This window comes from Natator depressus, chromosome 10 (assembly GCF_965152275.1).
Source record: "Natator depressus isolate rNatDep1 chromosome 10, rNatDep2.hap1, whole genome shotgun sequence".
In the NCBI taxonomy this organism is placed as follows: Eukaryota; Metazoa; Chordata; order Testudines; family Cheloniidae; genus Natator; species Natator depressus.
Genome location: NC_134243.1, coordinates 16,619,650 through 16,643,034, shown reverse-complemented (window position 1 = coordinate 16,643,034; position 23,385 = coordinate 16,619,650). Strand labels below are relative to the sequence as shown.

General features: G+C 42.8%; 2 protein-coding genes and 1 long non-coding RNA gene across 7 annotated transcripts; 2 read left to right on the top strand and 1 right to left on the bottom strand.

The window, feature by feature from the left end:
- The first annotated feature begins 340 nt into the window (after positions 1 to 340).
- On the top strand, positions 341 to 11,792 carry LDAF1 (lipid droplet assembly factor 1). 4 transcript variants are annotated; one of them, XM_074964605.1, is made up of 5 exons: positions 341 to 492; positions 3,223 to 3,363; positions 5,300 to 5,468; positions 6,568 to 6,706; positions 10,571 to 11,792. In XM_074964605.1, the coding sequence occupies exons 2-5, from the start codon at positions 3,292 to 3,294 to the stop codon at positions 10,665 to 10,667; spliced, it is 477 nt and encodes a 158-aa protein (XP_074820706.1). In that variant the 5' UTR covers positions 341 to 492; positions 3,223 to 3,291; the 3' UTR covers positions 10,668 to 11,792. The 4 variants fall into 4 exon arrangements, with proteins under 4 accessions (XP_074820706.1, XP_074820709.1, XP_074820708.1 ...); XM_074964608.1 differs by having other exon boundaries at positions 398 to 492; positions 3,226 to 3,363; XM_074964607.1 differs by lacking the exon at positions 341 to 492 and adding an exon at positions 751 to 992 and having other exon boundaries at positions 3,226 to 3,363.
- A 2,497-nt stretch (positions 11,793 to 14,289) lies between these two features.
- On the bottom strand, positions 14,290 to 21,617 carry LOC141994395 (uncharacterized). Of its 2 annotated transcripts, none has more exons than XR_012641119.1 (3): positions 21,489 to 21,617; positions 15,934 to 16,122; positions 14,290 to 14,369 (listed from the first exon to the last, which is right to left on the bottom strand). It is a non-coding gene; the product is annotated as an uncharacterized LOC141994395 (long non-coding RNA). The 2 variants fall into 2 exon arrangements; XR_012641120.1 differs by lacking the exon at positions 21,489 to 21,617 and adding an exon at positions 17,003 to 17,140.
- On the top strand, positions 15,036 to 16,888 carry LOC141994394 (melanin-concentrating hormone receptor 1-like). Its single transcript, XM_074964604.1, has 2 exons — positions 15,036 to 15,196; positions 15,891 to 16,888. The coding sequence occupies exons 1-2, from the start codon at positions 15,112 to 15,114 to the stop codon at positions 16,886 to 16,888; spliced, it is 1,083 nt and encodes a 360-aa protein (XP_074820705.1). The 5' UTR covers positions 15,036 to 15,111.
- Positions 21,618 to 23,385: the final 1,768 nt, after the last annotated feature.

Here is a 23,385-nt window from a genome sequence, read left to right as displayed (position 1 = left end):
GCCCGGCTCCACTCCCTCTGATCCTGCCAGCAGCGTGCACTCCCCACCCCCATACTATGGCACGGGCAGGCATTGTTCTGTGGAGACACACCAGTGCCACATGTGCGGGTGCAACCGCGCCATGTTGTATGTGAACATGCCAGGCCCATGGAAGTGCCTTGTATGTGATGGGCCTGCTAGACCAGCACCGACAGTGTCTCCTCAGGTCCTGTTCCGCCCCGCCCCCCACGTCCTTATTTTAGCTTTCACACGTAGGCAGGAGGCATCTGCTTTGGGAGCGGCTCGTTGCACACCACAGCAGCAGCGCCTCCCAACCCAGCCGGGGGAAGTGGCAGTTGCAAGCAGCAGCAGCCGCAGACCCGCCCCGCCCGTCAGCTGCCCGCAGGCCCGGCCGGCCCAGACGCAGCATCCGCCTGCCAGGCCGAGCCGGGCGGAGGCTGGAGGGGGCGCGGAGGCGGCTGCCGCGGCTGGAACGGGGAGTCGGGCTCTGAGGTAGGGGATCGGCGCCGCCTGGGCGGCGCGCCGCCGGCTGGGGACTTCGCGAGAAGCCTCCTCGCCCGGAGGCGGGAAGCCGCCCGACCCCTGGCATCGGGCGGCGGCGGCAGGGGTGGGGATCCCCCCCGTGTCCGCCGAGCCGCCGGGAGAGGCCAGCCCGCCTAGTCCCCAGGAAGAGGCTTGTCCCACCGTGAGTCCCCTCCCCGCCCTTCTCGGGGCCCAGCCCAGCTGCTGCTCCGAGCTCCGGGGAATTCCCGGTGCCTGGCGCCCCTCCTCGGCGGGGCAGAGCGCGGGGAGGGGGTGTCTGGGACGGTTTTGCCCCCAGAGCCATTCTCCTCATGCCCGCCGCTCTGCAAGAGAGCTCCGTCCCCAGCGGGGCCTCCTGTCTGCGTCTGTTCCAGTCTCTTCTGCTGGACCCCCAGCCCCAGCAGTGTGTGTGGTCCCCCGAGGAACCAGCCCACGCTGCCCATTAAGCTTGATCTACACTTAAAATTTAGGTCAGTACAGCCAAAGCATTGAGGGGGGTGAAAAATCCACAGCCCAGTGCCACAGCAATGCCAATCAAAGCCTCGGTGCAGACTTGCCGACCAAACCCTCACTGTATATATACACAGCTAGGTCAATCAAAGGATGCTTTCCCTAGACGTAGCTCTGTTACTCAAGGAGGTGGAGTTCAGGGGTGCTGAGAGCTGTTGAACCACACTGTAATCCCTGTCACACAGAATGGCATTGGCCTGCTAAACCCAGGGGTTTGAGTTCAATCCTTGAGGGGGCCATTCTGTGTGACTGTAATCCCTGTATATGATGGAAACCACTTCAAGTCAGAATCCTTAGTTCCAGCACCTATGGTGATGTTTTCTGTTTTCTGGTGGTGTTTTCTGCAGCGACAGAAAAACCCATGTCTGTGCTACAGTGTTAGACTTTGTCTACACTGGCAACTGAACCACGAAACGTTTGTCTTTCAGAGGTGTAAAAAAACCACACACCCTGAAAGACAAAAGTTTTGCCGACGACAAGCGCCGGTGTGAACAGCGCTTTGGTGGCAGGAGCACTCTCCTGCCAGCAAAGCAAACGCTGCGCATTGGGGTTGGAAGTTTTTTGTTGGCAGAAGAGCTCTCTCTCCTGCCGACAAACCCTTTTAGCGGCGCAGCTGAAATGACACAGCCATGTCGCTAAAAGCTGTGTAGTGTAGACATAGCCTTAGTCAGGGCACCATAGCTATGCAGCAATAGTCACTGTAGTGTAGACATGGCTTAATTTGAATGCTGAAATAGGCAGAGAGAAATCTCCTCCTACAGACCATATCAGTACATGCATCTTGGAGCCTCTCATCACTACTATATATTTTTCAAACTACAGAGCATTAGTTTCATTCTAGATAGAATAAGTCTCTGGAGACTCTCAGACAATACTTGATAAGAATTTTTGTCAGGGCTCCTAGGCAGTTTTTGTAATAGTACCTGGTAGGTTTCCCCTCTTAACATTAACAACTAGGATAATAGAATTTAGATCCACACTTCTGCTAATTATTGAATACTTAATTTTATAACTTCCCATTGTAACTGCATCAGCCCTGATAATGTTTTTGAACTCATGGTTTGTCAGTAAAAATAATATTCGCAAAAAGATACTATGCATCCGATGAAGTGAGCTATAGCTCACGAAAGCTTATGCTCAAATAAATTGGTTAGTCTCTAAGGTGCCACAAGTACTCCTTTTCTTTTTGCGAATACAGACTAACACGGCTGTTACTCTAAAAAATAATATTGTACTTTGCTTTTAAATTTCAAAGGAAACGTGATTTTGGAAGACACTGACTATATTTTAAATTTAATCTACTGGTAAAACACATTTGAAACCTCACGTGGAACAGCGCTAATTGTGTAATTTTAAAAAAAGTGAACATGCAAGGAGATATAGTCAATTTGAAATCTAGTCAGTTCAAAGATTAAAAGTAGTTTTATGTACTATCCCTCTGCCAAGTTTTACATCTTCCACTTCAATTTTTTTCCCCCTTCTTGCTGTGTGAAAGGCTTATACAAACAAGAGGAAACTGAGTACTGTGTGGTGAAATTGATTATAGACAAAGTGATGTAAAATTTCAAGGTAAACTTTCAGAAAACTAAAGGTAAAATGTTTTCTAATCTTTCAGTTATAGTGTTCCTTTCAGGAATAATAGGATAAACTTTCAGATATGCAATTTTAAGTTGATGCTGTCCCTTTAAGTTTCAGGAGCTTATAATGTATGTTCAAACTGTTTGAAAGCAGCTTACCTCTGCTCTATACATTGATTTGTAATGTTGAATGGTGTTTGATTTTAGCTATAGATATGAGGCCATATACAGGTGCATATAGCCTCATTAATGTAACCTTCAGAAATTATTAGCTGTTCAGGCAGAAATGAATGTGGTATAATGCTTAAATAGATAGAACTGAGTTCCTACTGGTATTTGGGTACATTATTACTGTTAAGTACAGGATTTATGATATAAATTAAGAAGGTCAGAGACATTTTATATTCGTGATACTTGAACAATGAGAAATAATCTTTCTGGACTTGGGGATGTCTCAGGAGAGTTGTCAGGAATTTACACTACTACATTACATTTTATATGTTTTACATGTAACATTAAAATCTATAATAAACTAAATATTTCTGTTTCAAACAAGAGAAATTTGCACATAACCATGCCCAAGCCTGTTCGTAATTTTATCTTAACTTTTAAGTAGGGTGGATGGCTAAAAAAGCATTAATTCTCCAGAAGAGGATTCAAGATCAACACTGAAGGCTCCAAAATGTCAAAAGAAATGCAAGAACTGCAGAAACAGTGGCACCTCATGATGCAAACCATCCACACCAACTCCAATGTGGGTTTCGGATTATTTTATAATTTTACAGAGCATGTTCATAGAATACTCATAGAATACTTCTCCTTTCATCATTGCTGGAACATCATGCCCAATTTTATTTTATGATTGTATGATAATGACATTTAATTATAAAACTAATATTGAATTCCAGAGAGAAAATGAGTTCCTTCTTTTAATAAGAGGTTTCAAAGGAACAAGACACTTACAAAAAATTAGAGGCATTTCTGTGGTACTCATTACTGTAGCATCTGAATGCCTCACAAATAGTAAAATTCACAACAGCTCAGTAAAGTAGGTGGCAAGTATTATCCACATTTTACAGACAAGGAAACTGGAGCATAGATTAAGTGATCTGGAACCCAGATTTTCTTATTCTTAGTACTATGTCATTACCTCTCTGGTGCGTTCACACCAAAACACAGGATAAAGAAATTGATGTTCTACCTAAAGAAATTGATCTTCTCCCAGCTGCTGTGTGTGTGGTAGGAAACACATGGACCATTTTTGTGTAAGCATTAATTTTAGATACCACCTTTATTTTATATTTAATTTTTGCGTAGACTCCTTACAGGTATTGCATATGCATTGCCCCATGACTTAACAGAGAGAGGGACTAATTCTGGGCCTTTGGAAATCAGTGGCAAAACTTTTATTGGCTTCCAGGAAAGCAGGATCGGGCCCTGCTCAGTTTTGGGCAGCCGCTCTATTTTGCTGTGATCCACCAACATAGTATTTTTTTCCCGTTGATTTTTCAGTGTTGGAGGAGTAAAACAGAAATCTGCTAAAAAAAAATCAGTATATCTTTATAAGATTTAATTATTTGAAGGGGGTAATTATGCGAGCTTCAAATGACAGTAACCTTTCTGGGCACAGTCAGTGCTTTAAAAACACTTAGTGCATATCTTTTCCAGATACAGCAGGGCTGTTGTCTTCCTTTCGTGCCGTCTGGCTACAGGGAGTTCTCTCCTCCCACATCTTCAGCCATGAAAGAGGTAGCTTTACTGGTATAACTGTTTTCACTAGGGATTTTTTTTTTTTTAATCAGTATAGTTATACTAGTAAAAAAACCTAGAGTGGACACAGTTACACCAATATAAAAGTGACTTATGTGATACAGTTATTCCATCTCCTATATGGGAAAAGCCATACTACTATAAAGCACCTTTATACCAATATAACTGTATCCACACTAAGAGGATTATATCTTTTTAACTATACTGATATAATTAAAGCAGTACAACTTTCCAATGTAGATGAGCTTGTAGTGTCCTCACATGTAGAGGAGGGGAAGTTTGCCGGTTTATAGGTGAGGCAGGATTTGAAGATTTTCAGATTTTTAAACAAACATAGCTCATTGGATCAAAATTGTAGCTGGTAAAACTCCACTGAAATCGGTTGTGTTATACCATGGACCTGCATGTTTTATTTACCATTTTGGCTTTTGATACTTATTTTATTATGCATGTGCTGAAGTTTACCAGTATCACAATTAACAGGATATTCCTTGTAAATTATTTTAAGCTATCGCTGAGGAATCTTCACCTCCTACTGATCTTTCTTAGTTGTTTTCACTTCACTGTCAAGTTTTTAGATACTAAAATACATGATCTGCCTTGCTAAATTCATTGTGATCTCTACCTTTGTTTCAACATGTGTTGAAGAAACTTTCCTTTGATGTGTTCACTGTAGAATTTTTGAAGCATTCAGACACTATGTTGATGAGTGCCCTAGAAGTACCTAAACAGACAGATGCTCATACTTTTGAAACAGGATGGCCACTGCCTCTGACATTAATTCATTGACTTACATACTTATGAAATGTTTGTACCCAAAATGTCACTAAAATGGTTTTGACCCCTTTCTCGGGTAATACAGACTTTAAAAAAATTAAAATTTGATCTAATTCTGCCTTTTTTCTTTCAATCATTTACAGGTTGTTTCTTTTATGAACTCTCGAGTTGGCCAGTACTTAGATGATCATCCTTTTGTTGCCCTGTCACTGTTGGTGTTTATTGCAGTATCTGCTATTCCTGTTGCATTCTTTCTGATATTTGTGATTTCAACAACCATAGTGGCCTGTATGGGGGTTGTCGTCCTTGAAGGTATTTTCTTTATCTATTTATTTCCTTACTACAAAGATCAGTAACTTTTAGGACAAAGTTTTTTACTTCAAGGATTTTCATTTCTCTTATCTCTCATCTGCAGAAGTTCTTGGTGCGAGCAAATCGTAATGATCTTTTTGTGCATGTCTCTACTTTCAGAAACAGCAACAGTCTTTTAATACCAGAATAGTATTCTAATTAAAAAGGGAGAAAGGATTTTCCTGTCTTGGGCGCAGATAATCCCAACACTGTACACTGTTTAATCCATTTATCCTTGCCATGGATAACTTTAATCTCTGGCCTTCAAAGAGATTTAGCAAGAGCACATTTAGAAGAGCAAATAGTTTTGTTTTTCCTTCTGGACTGTAACAAATGTCATGTATTAAAACTACTTTTCTCAAGGATACGTCCAGATCTACTATCCACCACCAAATAAACTTTGGGCCTGATTATTCCTCTCCAAGGATTCCCCATGGAAAGCTCTCTGTGAGCCAGGGGATCCACTTGGAAGAGAAGGGACAGACCAGGGTCTGACTTGGGGCAGGATGCATATTGTTTGCTAATCAGCCCTATGGAGCTCAGAGCAGAAAGATGATGTATTATCTTTCCATGGTGGGGGAACCCCCTGTAAAGACAGCAATTAGGGGAGGTCATGACATGCTGCCCCAGTGGAGTTATTCTCCACAGCCAAAATTGTGGCCAGAGCTGCTGGGGTGGCACAGAGCTTCTGTGCAGAAGATCCTAGCCCCCTCCTTCCCCCCAATCCTTTGGGATCTGCACGGAGCCTAGAAGATGAATGACATTTGGGGGCTGGCCCCACAGGCTACTCCACAGGGAAGTAAGCACCACCCCATGAGAATTATCAGGGGAAAACTCTGCAAGGAGAACCTCATGGAGATTTCCTCCCCTTTAGCCCTCAGGATTTCCTGTGGATGGGGACTATCGGGCCTTCAACTACTACACCGTGAACAAATCAGCTAGTTGTTGTGCTACATCATTTTCACTGATAGTTTGAATTTGGGGTGGCAGTAGATCTCCTGGATCTAGTGTGTATACTTGTGTATCTATTTGTGCAAATAAACTAATTCTCTCTTACTAGGTGTTGTAATATCAGTAGGTGGCATAGCCCTTCTTTGTGTGCTGTGTGGCCTGGGCGTCCTTTCATTGGCAGTTTCTGGAGTACTGAGTATTTGCTACATAGCTCTTTCAACTCTAATCAACTACTGGCATACTCCAAAGTAAGTATTAACATATTGATCTGTTCTGTAATGTCAAGCTGTGGCTCATCATTAGTTACCTTGTGGTTAACTTAGGATAATAAACTCATCGTTCTTGGTCAGTATAGCATGTTACTCTGACCATTAATATGCAGCAGATATCTGTCTAGCCAATAATATACATTTATATCTTAGTAGAATTAATATAGGGACCGCTGGCTCTATTTTCTACTTACGGAAGAGGAGGAAGAAATAGTTATCAAAATTGCTTTGTATAATTGCATATATTAATGTAACCTCATATCAAACAGATACAATTATTCAGTTTTTAAAACACAGCAACAAATAAACAGGATTATATAGCTGCTTTAAATATTAAAGGCTTGAATGTACCAAATAGAAAGGATTAAGCCCCTGTAAAGAAACACATGGTCTGGGAAAGCTTTTAAAAATCCTGACTGTTCAGTTCATGCTTTTCATCTTTTCCCTATTACTAAACGAGGCTCTTGTAGAACTTTAGCCATGGTTTGGGTTTCAGTCATTTGATTCCTGTGGTATTCTTGATCATTATGTAACAGTAATTCTTTAGTTTACTAAATTGAAAGAACTTTAACAATTTAATTTCCTCTTACCTATGCACGGTGTGTGTTCACTTCTCGACTTGGAAGAAGAAAATAGAATACTTTTACTTTTACAGCCATTTTCTAGTCAATTTTGCTTTCTGGTTCTCCTGCATTACCACAATTATGCAATGCTTTTGTAGCAACCGTTGCAAATAAATATCTATTTTAAAAGCAAAACAAGAAAGCCTTTTAAAAAATTGTGGAAATATTTCTGTTAGTGTTAGGTTTTGTAAAAGCCTGTTTTATGAAACCTGTAACTTAGCTTTGGTCAGATTTGACTGACAGTGTTCTTTTTAATTACACAATCACCTTTCTGTACGGGCAGGTCTGAATTTCAAAACGCTGTATCAGCACAGCTGTATCACTGTAGCACTTTAATGAAGACGCTCTAAGACAACGGGAGAGAGCTTTTCCCATCATCTTAGTTAATCGGGAGAAACTCTCCCGCTGACATAGCGCTGTTTACACCAGCTCTTAGATTGATATAACTATGTCGCTCGGGTGTGGATTATTCACATCCCTGAGTGACGTAATTATACCAAAGTAATTCTGTAGTGTAGACCAGGGCTAAGATGCAAAAAGTCTTGGCAAAAAGAAAAGGAGTACTTGTGGCACCTTAGAGACTAACAGATTTATTTGAGCATAAGCTTTCGTGAGCTACAGCTTACTTCATCGGATGCATGCAGTGGAAAATACAGTGGGGAGATTTTATATACACAGAGAACATGAAACAATGGGTGTTACCATACACACTGTAATGAGAGGGATCAGGTAAGGTGAGCTATTACCAGCAGGAGAGGAAAAAAACCCTTTTGTAGTGATAATCAAGGTGGGTCATTTCCAGCAGTTGACAAGAACATGTGAGGAACAGTAGGGGGGAAATAAACATGGGGAAGTAGTTTTACTTTGTGTAATGACACATGCACTCCCAGTCTTTATTCAAGCCTAAGTTAATGGTGTCCAGTTTGCAAATTAATTCCAATTCAGCAGTCTCTCGTTTGGAGTCTGTTTTTTTGAAGTTTTTTTGATGAAGAATTGCCACTTTTAGGTCTGTAATCGAGTGACCAGAGAGATTGAAGTGTTCTCTGCCTGGTTTTTGAATGTTATAATTCTTGACATCTGATTTGTGTCCATTTATTCTTTTACATAGAGACTGTCCAGATTGGCCAATGTACATGGCAGAGGGGCATTGCTGGCACATGATGGCATATATCACATTGGTAGATGTGCAGGTGAATGAGCCTCTGATAGTGTGGCTGGTGTGATTAGGCCCTATGATGGTGTCCCCTGAACTGATATGTGGGCACAGTTGGCAACGGGCTTTGTTGCAAGGATAGGTTCCTGGGTTAGTGTTTTTGTTGTGTGGTGTGTGGTTGCTGGTGAGTATTTGCTTCAGGTTGGGGAGCTTTCTGTAAGCAAGGACTGGCCTGTCTCCCAAGATCTGTGAGAGTGATGGGTCGTCCTTCAGGATAGGTTGTAGATCCTTGATGATGCGTTGGAGAGGTTTTAGTTGGGGGCTGAAGGTGATGGCTAGTGCCGTTCTGTTATTTTCTTCGTTGGGCCTGTTCTGTAGTAGGTAACTTCTGGGTACTCTTCTGGCTTTGTCAATCTGTTTCTTCATTTCAGCAGGTGGGTATTGTAGTTGTAAGAGTGCTTGATAGAAATCTTGTAGGTGTTTGTCTCTGTCTGAGGGGTTGGAGCAAATGCGGTTGTATTGTACAGCTTGGTTGTAGACAATGGATCGTGTGGTGTGGTCTGAATGAAAGCTGGAGGCATGTAGGTAAGTATAGCGGTCAGTAAGTTTCCGGTATAGGGTGGTGTTTTGTGACCGTAGCTTATTAGCACCATAGTGTCCAGGAAGTGGATCTCTTGTGTGGACTGGTCCAGGCTGAGGTTGATGGTGGGATGGAAATTGTTGAAATCATGGTGGAATTCCTCAACGGCTTCTTTTCCATGGGTCCAGATGATGAAGCTGTCATCAATATAGCGCAAGTAGAGTAGGGGCATTAGGGGACGAGAGCTGAGGAAGCGTTGTTCTAAGTCAGCCATAAAAATGTTGGCATACTGTGGTGCCATGCGGGTACCCATAGCAGTGCCGCTGATTTGAAGGTATACATTGTCCCCAAATATGAAATAGTTATGGGTGAGGACAAAGTCACAAAGTTCAGCCACCAGGTTTGCCATGACATTATCGGGGATACTGTTCCTGAAGGCTTGTAGTCCATCTCTGTGTGGAATGTTAGTATAGAGGGCTTCTACATCCATAGTGGCTGGGATGGTGTTTTCTTGGGGCTCCTCTACAAATGCAACTAAGTCAGGATACCTGGTTACAATACTGTTCCATTTTGTAGTGCAGACAGGACCTTGACTGTGTTCCATAACTGAGCTAAAGCCTTGTCCACTCTGCAAAACACAGTTAAGGTCCTGTCTATATTACAGATTGGAAGCATGTTTTAACTGGGTCAGGGACAACTGTATTATAAATGGTCCAGCAGACTAGAATGTATTTGTATTGTAAATGAGGGCCTAAGTTACAGTGTTACATGTGCATTCTGTCTTACTGAGTGTAAGAGGAGCTAAAGAGGATTAAGCCGGAGTGCCACCTATAGCCTCCTTCTGTTACTATTAGGGACTAGCTCTATCCATGTAGTACTACTTTCTAAGGTCCAAATCCCCCATCCAGCAGAAGGCAGACCTGTAGGGAATAAAACTGAGGGTTCCGTCAGAGGATTTTCCTCAGATTTGGCATCTGCAGGGCAGTGTCCCCTCGATATCGGAGGACAAACACCTGTGAATCCTAAGGGAATGCCAAAACACAGGATTATCAGGCAGAAGTCCTGTCTTTGCGCTGGCTCCAAAGCTTGTTGCCACTCCTGTTCTCCGGCAGCATGGCTTCAGTGGAATCGTTCTGCTAGGTCTTTTATATCACCTGATGCTCCAAAAAATTTCCTCTCCTTCGTCCACATGAGGGTTGTTCCACATTATACAGCCAAAGCTAAAAAAATTTCATCATATTCATGGCAGATCTTTGAGGGTAAGTGAACAACATGCATCAAGCCGATACCCATACATGGATCCCTGGATCCTGTGAGATAATTGCTGGGAGAGCACCCAGATAATTCAATAATAGTTGCTCTAGAAATGCTAGGTAATAGGTTTGTCAACCCCCATATTGCTCAACTTTCTTTGTGTTGGGTAAGATCTCAACAATCTCCTGTGGAAGCAAAACCCAGTAAATTTGACCATTCTTCTCATTATACAGCAGCCTGGTAAAGAAGCAAGAAGCTAATGGAAACAGTTTGCTACAAAGTAGTCCTCCTGTCTTGGACCCTTCTAACAAGAACACAAAGAGCGAATGAACAGGACTTTCCCAGCTTCCTGTCTTCCTTGATATGCACTTACTTGTACTGTTCTGAATTATAATTTTTTGTTTTCCTGTCAAATACTCAAGCTTTGTGCGTTGTTTATGGAAATTGAGACTCAATATGCCTCTTTGGTTGTTGCTGTAAAATGCATAGTAACAGTATCTTAACCTGTAGTCAATTCACTGTCATGCTAAGTGTACAGGGCATGGTGAGAAATCTTCCAAACACACTACAGCGTCCAGTCCTGTTGCTATAAAAGCAATAATTCGCAATAAAATTGGGGCAGTTTTGTGCAAGGAGGAAGTGTGTTTTGAGATTATAACTGTTGGTGTTAGAATTCTAATCAAAGGGGAACAACCTGACTGCAGCAGTTGGATGTTTTTGCACTTGGGAAATTGGAAAGCACAGCAACACAAGGTAACACATGTTTGAATACTGGAAAAAAAATTTTAAGCCTTAACTGTGGTTATCAAAATATCTGTGTGGTGAAGAACTACGCCTGCACCATGTTAAATATATCTGTTGTTGGAAAAGCAAGGTAAAGGAAGTTTTACTATGTATAATATTTAATAGCCTAAACCAGTGGTCCCCAAACTATGGGGCGGACCCCCTAAGAGGATGGGGAGGAACGTTCCGGGGAGCACGACAGGGCCAGGGCCAGCCCCCATGGGGCGCAGAGAGGGAGTGCCACCAAGTTCTGCTCTTGGCCCCGACCACGTCCCCAGCTGCAGCACTGGCTTCACTCATGACCGTGGTGCCCAGCCCCAGCTCCAGCTCCTGACCACAGCTCCCAGGATGGGTGAGTGGGGTTTGCGGATCAGATGGGGGGAGATGGGGGGGCAAAAAAGCTTGGGGACGACTGGTCTAAACTCTTGCATGTTTTGATAAGTTATTCAGAAGGGATACTTTCCTCATTCTCCTTCCATCCGACAAGAGGTGCGGATTAGGGGCTTAGTGTTCGAGTGTTTTTGCAAGTCTGTTTTGCTTACCAATTTTCACTCTTTGAAATGTAAATTCTGTGAACTTTTTCTGGGGGAGGGCAAATACTAAACATCTTTACTTAAATAGTAACCTCGTGTATCTCAAAGATACTTAGTTTAATAAAGTGCTGTTTGTTTTTCTGGGTTGTCTTTTTGCTGTTACCCTGTTTATCCTCGCTAAAGTAACAAAAACAAGTTTTCAAAACTTAAACCATAATGAACATTACTTAGAATTAGATTTCAGTTTTTATGAGCTCTTGCTTCATTTTGTATTAACCCAGACACATCACCTTGTGAGTTATTCCTCAATAAATTTGACAGCCACAAACTGTGGCCAGTTTGGCATTATTTGGGGATATTCAGCCCTCCTTGTCTTTAAATGGGCAGCAGCATTCTTGGTCCTCAGCTGGTATAATGTTGCAGCGTTGCATGAGCTGGTACACTGTTTGTCTCTAAACTGAAGGTATATTTCAAATTATCTCTCAAAACAAATATGCCCCTTAGTGTAGACCCAAATTTACTCCTGTCTCACACAAACCTGCTGTGTGACTGTAACTTAAATCAGAAATGCTCTAACCTAAAACTAAAAGATTTGGCTTTAAACACCTCCACAGAGACTTTTGTGTTAAATGAACTTAAGGTAATATACTTCTTCTGTTCTTTGATTCCCTCCTTTCCAAATCTTTCACATTTCAAATTTTATTTGAGCCATGACAAGTTCAGAGTATTGGCTGCAGTCTTTACTACTTGATGACCACAATGAATCTATTCTGCTTAATGAAACTGCAGTCCAAGACACAAAGTTCACTTTAATTTTTCACTGTGCTGGTAAGTTTGTCACATTCATATGTGCAGTGAGACCCATCTTTGGCTGTGCACTATATTACATACATTAGGGCTCCATCCTGCACAGTGCTCAGTGCGCTGGTCCTTTCAATAAATCACTTTCACACTTAACTTTAGTTAAGAGAAGTGTGAAGTGTTTGCCTCTGGGTTACAGTACATTATGAAGAGAATTTCCTCATTATGGATCCCAATCCTGAAAAGAGTGTTTCCTCCCCCACACTTCATAACATGGCCAAATCAAAACTCATACAACTTTTTACCTCCTGTCATTTGAGCTAAAGAGGTGTTTTAAAGTTTAAAATGGGCATTTTTTTTTCTCCACGTTCCACATACTAGAGAAAAAAAAAAAAACCAGCCGAAATTACAGTATTTTGCTTAAACTTAAAGAAACCCCCACCTTAATCTTTGGACTGAGTGAAAGCCTACAAAATTTCATCCCAAAAGGTGAAATAACGATCTTACACTAGAAGTATTTATGCAACTTTAACTCTAACAATTGCTGCTACTCCCAGTTTTGGGCCACATCCTCAGCTCGTGTAAATCAGCATAGTTCCACAATGGAGCTATGTCAATTTTACATCAGCCAAGGATTTGTATGGAACAACATTGTAACATTGCTGCAGAATGCTGCGCTTTTATTCACGTTCAGGGCTGACCAAGAAGAAGTCACATCACAGCTGCAGTTAGTACAGCCCATCAGCAAGTTTTTATTATGTACGCTTCTGCCATCTGTGTGAGTAGTCTTACCTGCCAGCTTCCAAAAGGAAAGTGCATTCTTTAGTGAAGCTTTCAGCAGCAGCTGCTATATCTACAAATGTGCTGGCTTTCAATTGCTGCAATAAAACAATAAAGACAAACACTTCCCTTTGCACCTGGAGGAATTGCAGACCCAAGGTAAGACAAGAGCATTGTAATGAAAATATTGATAAGCAGTAATTGCTTTGCACTGGTATGTGAAGAAACTAATGTAATTGCAATTACGGTGACTCCAATTTTTAAGTGAAGTCTGTTTCTTCATACATTTTCCTTGCTGCCATTGATGCTAATAGCACAAACTTGTGCATAACAATTTTCCCCTTATCTCAAAAGCAAGAGAGGACATGGTTAAGTCCTATTTTCTGAAACGAGTATAAAAGTATGCCCCAAGAAAGGAAGCAAGGAAAAATTTGGAATGATTGGGAGTCAACACTTATACTTTTCCTTTCAACCAACCTTATTTCCCTGTGCAGATACCAGAATGGACCAGAACTGCAATGAACCAGTTGAGAATGCAGTTTGCAAATTAAAGAGACTCCTGAGGGGCAGTGTGACACAAAGGGTTGTGATGCTGAAAGCATCCTGCCCTGTCTGGTAAATGAAATGAATTTTTCACTGTGCTGTTAGACCTTAAAATGGTCACTGGTCGATGAACCACCAGGATAGAAATTATTGCTAAGTACTAGGAATCCTTGTGGTTAGCAAGAAATGGGACTTGAAATCACATCAATCTGATTATCATCCTACCTTTCCTTGCATTACTGCCTACTATCCACTCTCACTAGAACTATTATCCCTAGTATGTAATCTCATCTTCCAAAGTGACTAATATCAATGAGTCTACAGTTCATGAGTGCATTGGCTGCTAAGACTATGTTGTAATTTAAGTTGTGGGAGAAGCAAGACAGTAATTTAAATGAAAGCCTGGGTCTCACCTCATTTAGTTTTTCCAATATTGTATTTATTACATGTAAACTCTATAAAACTTCAACAGTTTCACACAAACCTTGAAAAGAAATCTCCTGATTAGTTCCCCTCCTCTCCAAGCAGCGCCTGCCTGTGTTGATCATAAGCAGTCCTTGCTTCCACATTCCACAGATGCTTCAATGGTCCACTGGAGTAAAATGGGAAAAATATTGGGGAAGGGGGAGAGAGAAAGAAGAGGTCCTTCATTGCGCTGCAACTCAGCAGGTTTATCAGAAAATATTATAGCTCCCAATATAGTTACCCATCCAGCCCTTATATTTTCAGCCACTAGTAGCTCATATTGTTTGAGTTAAAAGCAAATGGAAATTAGCCCAAACCCTAGCATATACAACTGAAATTTAAATGTTGGTTCTTCAGATTAACTCTTTTCAGGCAGATAGTATTATTGACTTGCTTATATGAGTCATGAAAGCTACAGCTGCCCTATATGTTGAATGCATGTGTTTGCGCATGTGTGTAATGTATTTCGATTTACTTAGCGCAAGTCCCAGTGTCTTTTTATAGAACATAGGTTTATTTCTCAGTCCACCAATGGATCCAAGTTGCTGCCTTCTGCACTACATAAATGAGCTCTGCTTCTCTGTTCTCCCTCCCAGTGTGTTAATAGGCACTCGGCTGACAGCCTGCTGATAGGCACTTTGCGTCTTACATTTTGGTGTCAGTTTCACCTGGCATTGGTGTAGAAGCAAGGGAGTCAGAGCTTTACAACAGCAGCTTTTTAACAGCGACAGCAGCCTCTGCTGGTTCTCAGAGTGGCAGGTTTGAGCATCATCACAGGATCTCCCAGGAACTGGCCACCTTTCTTCTACATTAAACATCAGCACCGCAACATCTTCAAACTAGTGATCAGATCCAGTTACTGCCGTGGGATGGATTTTAAAACAAATCCTACAGAGAGCTTGAATGGCTGCACTGCTAACATCACCAAGGCTGTGCAAAACTTTTCCCTGCCTGGTAAGTAAATGAGTAGGTGAAAATATATATTTGTGTATGCTGTCAGGAGGCCTTATATACAGGGATAATTGCTGATCACTTTTCTCAAAGCTAAAAGTGATGGGACTGGGGCTATTATGAGTCTACTATATAACTAAGGAGTATGTGTATTATATACACACACATACATATTTATATATGCATGCATCTGGTATGTGTGCATATACACAGACTCCAACATAAAGAGATACACACATGTACATATATTGTACACAAGGTGATACATGTGTGCATATACGCAAACATATGCTGTATCCAAACAAACCTAGATGTGCATATTCATGTGTATACTGTATCTATATGTATGTTTGAGTGTGTGTATACACATAAGTGCAGATATATGTATAACTAAGTTTGCTGTATATAGTATATATCACTGTACACATACATGCAGATACACATACGCCTCTGTCTGTCTATATGTGTGAGTGTAAATAGATTTGTACATATGTGTATAGGCTTGTGTATTATATTAACACACCCGCCACCTTATGTATGTGTGGAAAATACATTATTGTTATATTGCTATAAGCATATTATCATTGTTTTATTAGAAACCAGGATGTCCAGCCTGTAAAGCCCCCAACTTCCCCTGCACCCTCTGCTCACGGTACACATGCCCTGATGTTTCTCTGCCTATGCTCTGTCTCTGCAGGTGAGCCCAGCACTGTAAACTATGCTGACTTCATCATGCCTACCCTGTTTAGCATCATCTTCTTCCTAGGCATCATTGGTAACAGCCTGGTGATCTGCACAGTCTTTAAGAAATCCAGCCCCAGGAGCAGCGTCCCAGATATCTTCATCATCAGCCTCTCCATGGTGGATCTGCTCTTCCTCTTGGGCATGCCCTTCCTCATTCACCAGCTGCTGGGCAACGGAGCCTGGTACTTTGGGGAAACCATGTGCACCATTATCACTGCTCTGGATGCCAACAGCCAATTCACTAGCACCTACATCCTCACTGCCATGTCCATTGACCGCTACCTGGCCTGTGTGTACCCTTTCACCTCCACTCGCTTCAGGAAGCCACTTGTGGCCATTCTGGTGATCTGCATGCTCTGGGCCCTCTCCTTCCTCAGCATCACCCCGGTGTGGATGTATGCCCGGCTCATCCCTCTGGCTGGGGGGCTGCTGGGCTGTGGGATTCGGCTGCCAGACCCGCAGAATGACATCTACTGGTATACGCTCTATCAGTTCTTCCTCGTCTTCGCCATCCCCTTTACCCTCATCACTGTGGCCTATAGGAGGATCCTGCTCAGGATGGCCAGGTCCTCAGAGGCACTCACTGGCCAGAGGTGCACCAGCACCTGCACCAAGAAAGTGACACGTGTGGCCATTGCCATCTGCCTGGCCTTCTTCATCTGCTGGGCGCCTTACCATGTGCTACAGCTCGTGCAGCTAGCCATGCGCCACCCCACCCTGCCCTTCTACTATGCCTACAACGTGGCCATCAGCATGGGCTATGCCAGTAGCTGCCTCAACCCCTTCATCTACATCCTGCTAGGGCAGACCTTCCGCAGGAGGCTGGTGGTTTCCGTCAGGCCGGCTGCTGCAGGGGAAGAGGCTTCCCAGAACGGGGGCAACAGCGCACAGGGGGACCCAAATGAGTCAGGACAGCCACTGCTGCACCTGGTGTCTGTCTCTGGCAGGTAAAGAGATCGGCAGCAAGTGGGAGATTCCCACACAGCCCAGAAAAGCCCTGGTGGTCTCATGTATTAACTATAGACATTCCCCCACAAATACACACACAGTTGTTTGGCTGAGTACCAATGGCTGTCCTGTGGTGGGAGTGGTTCCTCTGCCCAGCTGATCTCTTGTGGCTGGAAACAGATTTCTGCAGCGTCAACATTTGGGCTGGGTTCTGTCTGACGCTGAGCCAGTTCATGTGTGTCCTCTAAATTCTTCCTGGCTAGACGTGAATTACTTTCCCCGCTGGCAAGTGAAAGACTTTTGCACTCTTCATATATTCTCACTGGAAGGGCCCAGGCACCAAACATTTTAGTGTTGGTGTTAAATTCCATACAAGCAATGAGTCATGGCTTGGCTGAGAGGCACTGCTATTGGATCACACCTGGCGTGCGTTTCAACTTGTTTTCTTGCTTTAAGTGTGTGAAGAATGATGACTTAAGACCAGCTCTGATCCTTCTCTCCCTGGGGACAAATCAGGAATCTAATATATTTTAAAGCAATTCAACAATAGCATTTTCACTTCTCTATTTACATCGTTCCATCTGCATGTGATCATTAACCATAGCCAATATTGTACTCATTTTCTAGTGATCAAAGCCAGCTTTCTGCCAGCAACATCAGCTGTCCCAGAGCCAGAAGAATAATTTCAAATGCATTTAAAATTAAATCATGGATTGAAAATAGCCAAAGAATAACTGTTCTGAACTGTATTATTATAGTACACCCACCAACGTGACTTGAATGATTAGCTGCCACTAGGTCATCAAACCATTGCACAGCGGAAAATAATGACTGGACTCTATGCACTTCATTAGACAGAAGTGTTTGCTGACACTGGCAGCACATCATGTCCACATTCCTATCACCATAAAATTTCTCCAGCAGCGGGTCGCAATCCTTTGATGGACATAGGTTTCCAAAGCATTAGGCCAAGGACTTTTAAACATTATTTTGAGTGACTGTTTTTGGGGTGCCCAATGTGAGACACCTTTTTAAGAGGTTTCTGAAAATTGGGTTCCTTTCAGATCAGGCCTCTTAGGCACCTCAAGTTGGGCACCCAAAATCAGTAGTTTTGATTTAATATTGGCCATTTTTATTAGTAAAGCAGTAATGAGTGTCTATATCCATAGAAAGATGAATGAATGGGAAAGACAGTAGTAACAGCAAAGTTTCCATAACGCTCATTATTCCTGTCATTTATCATCAGAAGACAGCTTTTCATAGTTTAAAAAGTCTTTGCTTTTTTAAAAAAATATAGTGGTGGGTCCATAAACTCAGTACAAGGCAAAATAATTTATTTCACAGAAGCAGACACTAAATCAGAATTTATCATCATGTTTTATGAAGAAGAACTGTAAAGTTCTGTCATGTTCCATAGCTCTTTATTTTAAAACGAACAACTACCATTTCCTATTTGTCTATATTGTGTTCTATCCAGGTTCCTAAACAGTGCCCTGGACCATGGTATTCAAGTAACTATGTGCCAATTGAAAAAAAGTGCATTGCCTGTTATTTTATATGTTCTGTGTAACTCTGAGTTCCCCAACCTCTTACTCTAATCTGTCTGTCCTTAAGCCTCTGTGAGCTGTTCATTTAGCCACCTGTATGCTGAATGAATGCGCCATGTAACTGCTCAACGGAGGTACGCCACCAGGAACTCTCCCAGGCTGTGGCTGTTTCTGGAAGCCCCAAGAGGGAGCTCCACAGATGAGACACTAAAACCCTCAGGCAGTATTCTCTTCTTAGAGTGAGCCTCCAAGAGGCTGGAGAGGATATTTGTCTCCACCCTGCATGAACATGAGACCCAGAGAGAGTCCCTAAAAGAAGTGAGGAACACTGCCACAGCACCTGGTATGCATGCACGCACACACCCACGCAGAACGCAGAAAGGGGGAGATCTGGACACATGGAGAATACCCTCCGAGTCCATTTTAAAACCCACTGAAGTCAGTGGAAAGATTCCCATTGGTTTCACTAGGCTTTGATCAGGGCTCTTGAGCAGATTTGAAGGGGTGATCTGGCCCCAGAAGTCTATTCTTTTCCTCTATACTCGGGTTTACATGCCTCCATTTGTCTGCACTGTTGAATGTTCAGCATTTACTCTCTCATTTACTTTCACCTTCTCTTCCTCCACATAAATAGATCATGTCATTTAAGACTTTGTCACTCAACTTTGACAGCTGCTAAAACAGTGGTCAGACTGCTTTCTCCAGAAACAGTGCGTGGGTATATTCCACAGAACCTAGCACATCATGATCCCACACATCAGCTGGCAGAGGGCACTATTAGAAATATAAAAAGGTTTACTCTTTCCTCTTAACTTTCCCTTCAAGGTCCTGAAGCTCAGCTGGTGTAGCTCCACTGAAGCCAATTTCCACTGAAGCCAATGAAGCTATGCTGATTTATACCAGCTGGGGATTTGGCCCTAACTGATCTATTTACTTGTGCCTTTTAAACTGATTTTTCATGCTGAATACTTGATGTGAGTCAAAATAATGAGTTTTAACTTCAACTGTAGGTGCTACCCAGACATGGATTAGTGTCACTCTAACATTCTTATGATTCTGACCTCTGACAATTCATTAGAGCCACTTTGTTGTTGTTGTTGTTGTTAAATGTCACTATTTTCAGCCCTGCATCATCACTAAGATTAACATAGTCTCTGGCCTGGGAAAGTTAGCATGCTGATGGCTGGTACAGCTCAGGCCAGGTGTGCCTTGATTATTACTAGAAAGTATAATTCTTCAGATTGCTCTACGATACAGTTCAATAAGTAAGGGTAAAACAGATGCCCTTTTGTTACAGAAAAGAACACTGCTATTGGAATGTTGCACTGTTTGTGAGACTAGATGATCACAATGGTCCCTTCTGCCATGAAATCTCTGAAAACCAGCTCATGGCTATATCAGACACTTTTTTCAAAGGTGGGATTGTTTTAAAGCACTTGGAGTATTTACAGTATCCACTCTACCTCAGTGGCATTAGAGTGGTTCAATTAATTGACTAGGTGTACAGTCACATAGCCATTATTTGTAACAAGCGAAACTAGGTGGCTATATTGGGGGCGGAGGGAAGAGGCACATTCTTGCAAGTAGACATCAGTGATTGTCCAGTTGCATGTTTATCCTCCCCTCCATGACAGCTCTTTTGTGGTACAGCACACAGTTAAACAGCAAGATGATGGCTATATCCTTCATCACGTAATACAAGGAGCAGTATTATGAACATCAGCTTCTCTGCGCTGCTTTCCCAAAGTCTGTTCGGTGAGAGAATTCCTTGGTGGAGGAAGTGTCCCACCATGCTCATGAAAGGCAGGATCAGAGCACAATAGGTGTATCCCAACACTGCAGAGTGTACTCACATCCAGGCTTGCATGCATGTAAACCCATGTGAGCATCCACAGTGCAGACGCACACACAACCTGTACCTGTGCAACCATATCCTTGCAGTTAAATGGGGGCTAGGATTTCTGGGGGCATATCTGGTTAGCTTCACTAACTGGAGCCATTCTAGGAATTGGTTTGCAATGTATTGTAGGAGAAATTGTCTGTCCTTCCCAGGTCTCTGCGCAGAAGTGTTCTTAGCTCTGCCCACTCTTCATTTCTGTCCATTCCAGCTGGAACCACACTGTGGATCTAGCACCAGTGGATGAAATGTTATTGCAGAGTACAGACAGAGGCATGGAACAATGGGAAGACATTTCAATAGCAGTTTTCTGACTCTTGGAAGGTGGTGGCTGGTCTCAGGAGAGTTCATTTATGATACATTGGAGACACCTGTTATATGCTGCAGTAGCTCAGGATTGCCCATGTATAGCTCAGAATTTCTGGTGTAGGGCAGCTAGCATGGCATGGTGGGGTCACTTGGTCATGCAGACCTGGGATGACTAGCAATAGCTCCAGACCTTCATGGAGCTGTGTGAAGAGCTTGCACCTACTTCTCAGTGTCAGGACATGCACAGGAGGGAGGCTGTACCAGTACAGAAGCAGGTTGCTATTGCCATCTGGAAGCTGGCTGTGATGGGATCCCCGGGGTGCAGCCTGGGACTCTTGCCTCCCTAATTCTCCAGCATAGACTGTTTCTTACAATGCCTTGCTAGTGACCAACAGCAAATCCCTCCAGGCGTTGTTGTCACTCAGCACAACCACATGTGGAGCCCCATATCCAGCTATATTGCATGAAAACTCCCAGAGCCACTCATGAATCACACTGAGAAAGGCACTAGCCAAATCCCCCCAGCTCCCAGCCTTGTACCTCAGGAATATACCATCTTCCACTGCACAAGACGAGCAATGCAGATTTATTGATTGGTTCACCACTTCATCGATGGAAAGCGGATATACGCTAGCCTTTGCAAACCTGAGAAAACACTCTTACCAAACACTTCAGGCAAACTCACTGGTAAAGATAAACAGTTAAACAAATGTATTGACTACAAAAGATAAAATTTAAGTGATTATAAGTGATAGGCAAAAAGTCAGAGTTAGTTACCAAAATAAAATATAAGCACGCAGTCTAAACCTATTAGACAGGGCAACAACGAGATTAAGCAGTTTTTCCTCACCCCACTGGATATTGCAGTCCTGAATATACGGGTTTGTCCCTTAAACCTGGGCCAGTCTCCTTTGTTGGAGACTTCAGTCTTCTCAGGGTCCCTGTTGCTTGCAGCGTAGCTGGGGGAAGGAGAAAGGCCCAGCATGTGGCCACTGTGTTCTGTTTTATGCCCTTAGTTCACGAGCTTGGAGAACACAAGTCCAGGCATGCCTGGTGGGCATTGCTGAGTCACAATGTAAAGCAATACCCCCAGTGTGTCTCCTGAGAGAGAGTCATTGAGTTGTAACTCCTTTGCTGGACGATGGCTGGTGATGTCTATTGAGCACCCATCCAGGCACTGGTTACCTCACTTGTCATTGTTTCTGGAGAGCTAGTATCTGGGCGCTTCCCCAACCCACAGCATATTTTAGTGACAGCCATACAATACAATTCTCACAACTTCATATGCGATAATGATATAAATATTTAGATAAAACCATGGCTTTCAGCAGATCATAACCTTTCCAGTGATTCCTCACACGGCATGCTTTATATGAAATATCACAATTATATATAAATGATGAATATGGAGGTTACAGGGCACTCCCCAAGGTATAGAATGTCACATTAGCAAACTGGGGTAGCCAGAGGTCCATGACTAACCAGTCTGGTGCTGTTGGCAAATCCACAGTCGGTGCTGTAGTGGTGAATGTTTGTGAGACAGTCAATACTGTGATTTAGCCATGGACAGTGGACATAACTAATATGCTTGAAATAATCATTGTCTTGGACAGAATGGGCTTCCCAGCCTGGGCTGGGACAGTCAGTGACACTCATGAGCCCATGGTTTGCCTAACACAAGAAGTGGATGAATACATCGATTGCAATTGATGCCACTTGATCATTCTACTGCCCTTGATTGACCACAAAGGCAGGTTCGTGAACATCAACATAAGGTACTAGGAAGGGGCGCATGATGCTGCAGTGCTCAGGAGATCTGGTGTTTACCTGTTTGGACAAGCAGGAAACTTATTCCCTCCAAATAACACAGTTATCAATGTGGGGTGTGTGCCCATTATCATTTTAGGGGACCCTGCTTACCCCCTACTGGTCTGACTCAGGAAACTGAACCCTGATCACAGAGCACGTAGCAGAAGAAGGTATAATTACACAGTTAGATGTTTCTCCAAAGGATCCTCCTAAGCTCCAGCATCATGTATCAACTGGGAGGCACTTTTTACACCACTACTTTATCTTCAGCTTTGGAATGCTGTCTGCAAAGACCTAAATGAATATAGCATTTGATTCCTCAACTGTGCAGCTCCAGCACAGAGAGACAGCAGACACTTTTAACAGCAGCCACTGGGGAAGCTGCCCGCACAGGAGGTACCGATGTAATTTTTTTAAAATGTAATTGATGGGACACATATTTGCAAATAAAGGTATCTGACATTAATTTAGAGTAAGAAACCCCACACAAACTCTGACAGGTTGAGAAATTAAACCCAGAAAGTCAAGAAAGTCAATTCTGGTTCCAACAGCAACCATTCCTCCCCAGCCTTAGTCACATGTATGCAGACAGCAGATTAGTAGCCTATCGTGATGTGACAAACATGACCAGAAGCCTGGACGGACTTCCCTATGAGGAGGTGAATGAGAGTGAACATGATAAAGTGAAATAGTGAATGGCGCAGAAACGCTATCCTGAGCCTTCCTATTTGCCCTCTCATAGTGGAAGAACAATACAACAGGCAACGAAACTGAAAGGCTACAAGTACAACATGAATTCAGTTAAATACTATTTTTTACACAATGCAGTTAGCCCATGGAACTCATTGCTGCAAAGGCCAAGAGATTAGTAGTACTGAAAACAGATTAGGCATTTCTATGGAAAAACAAAAGCATCCACAGGTACATTAGATGGGATA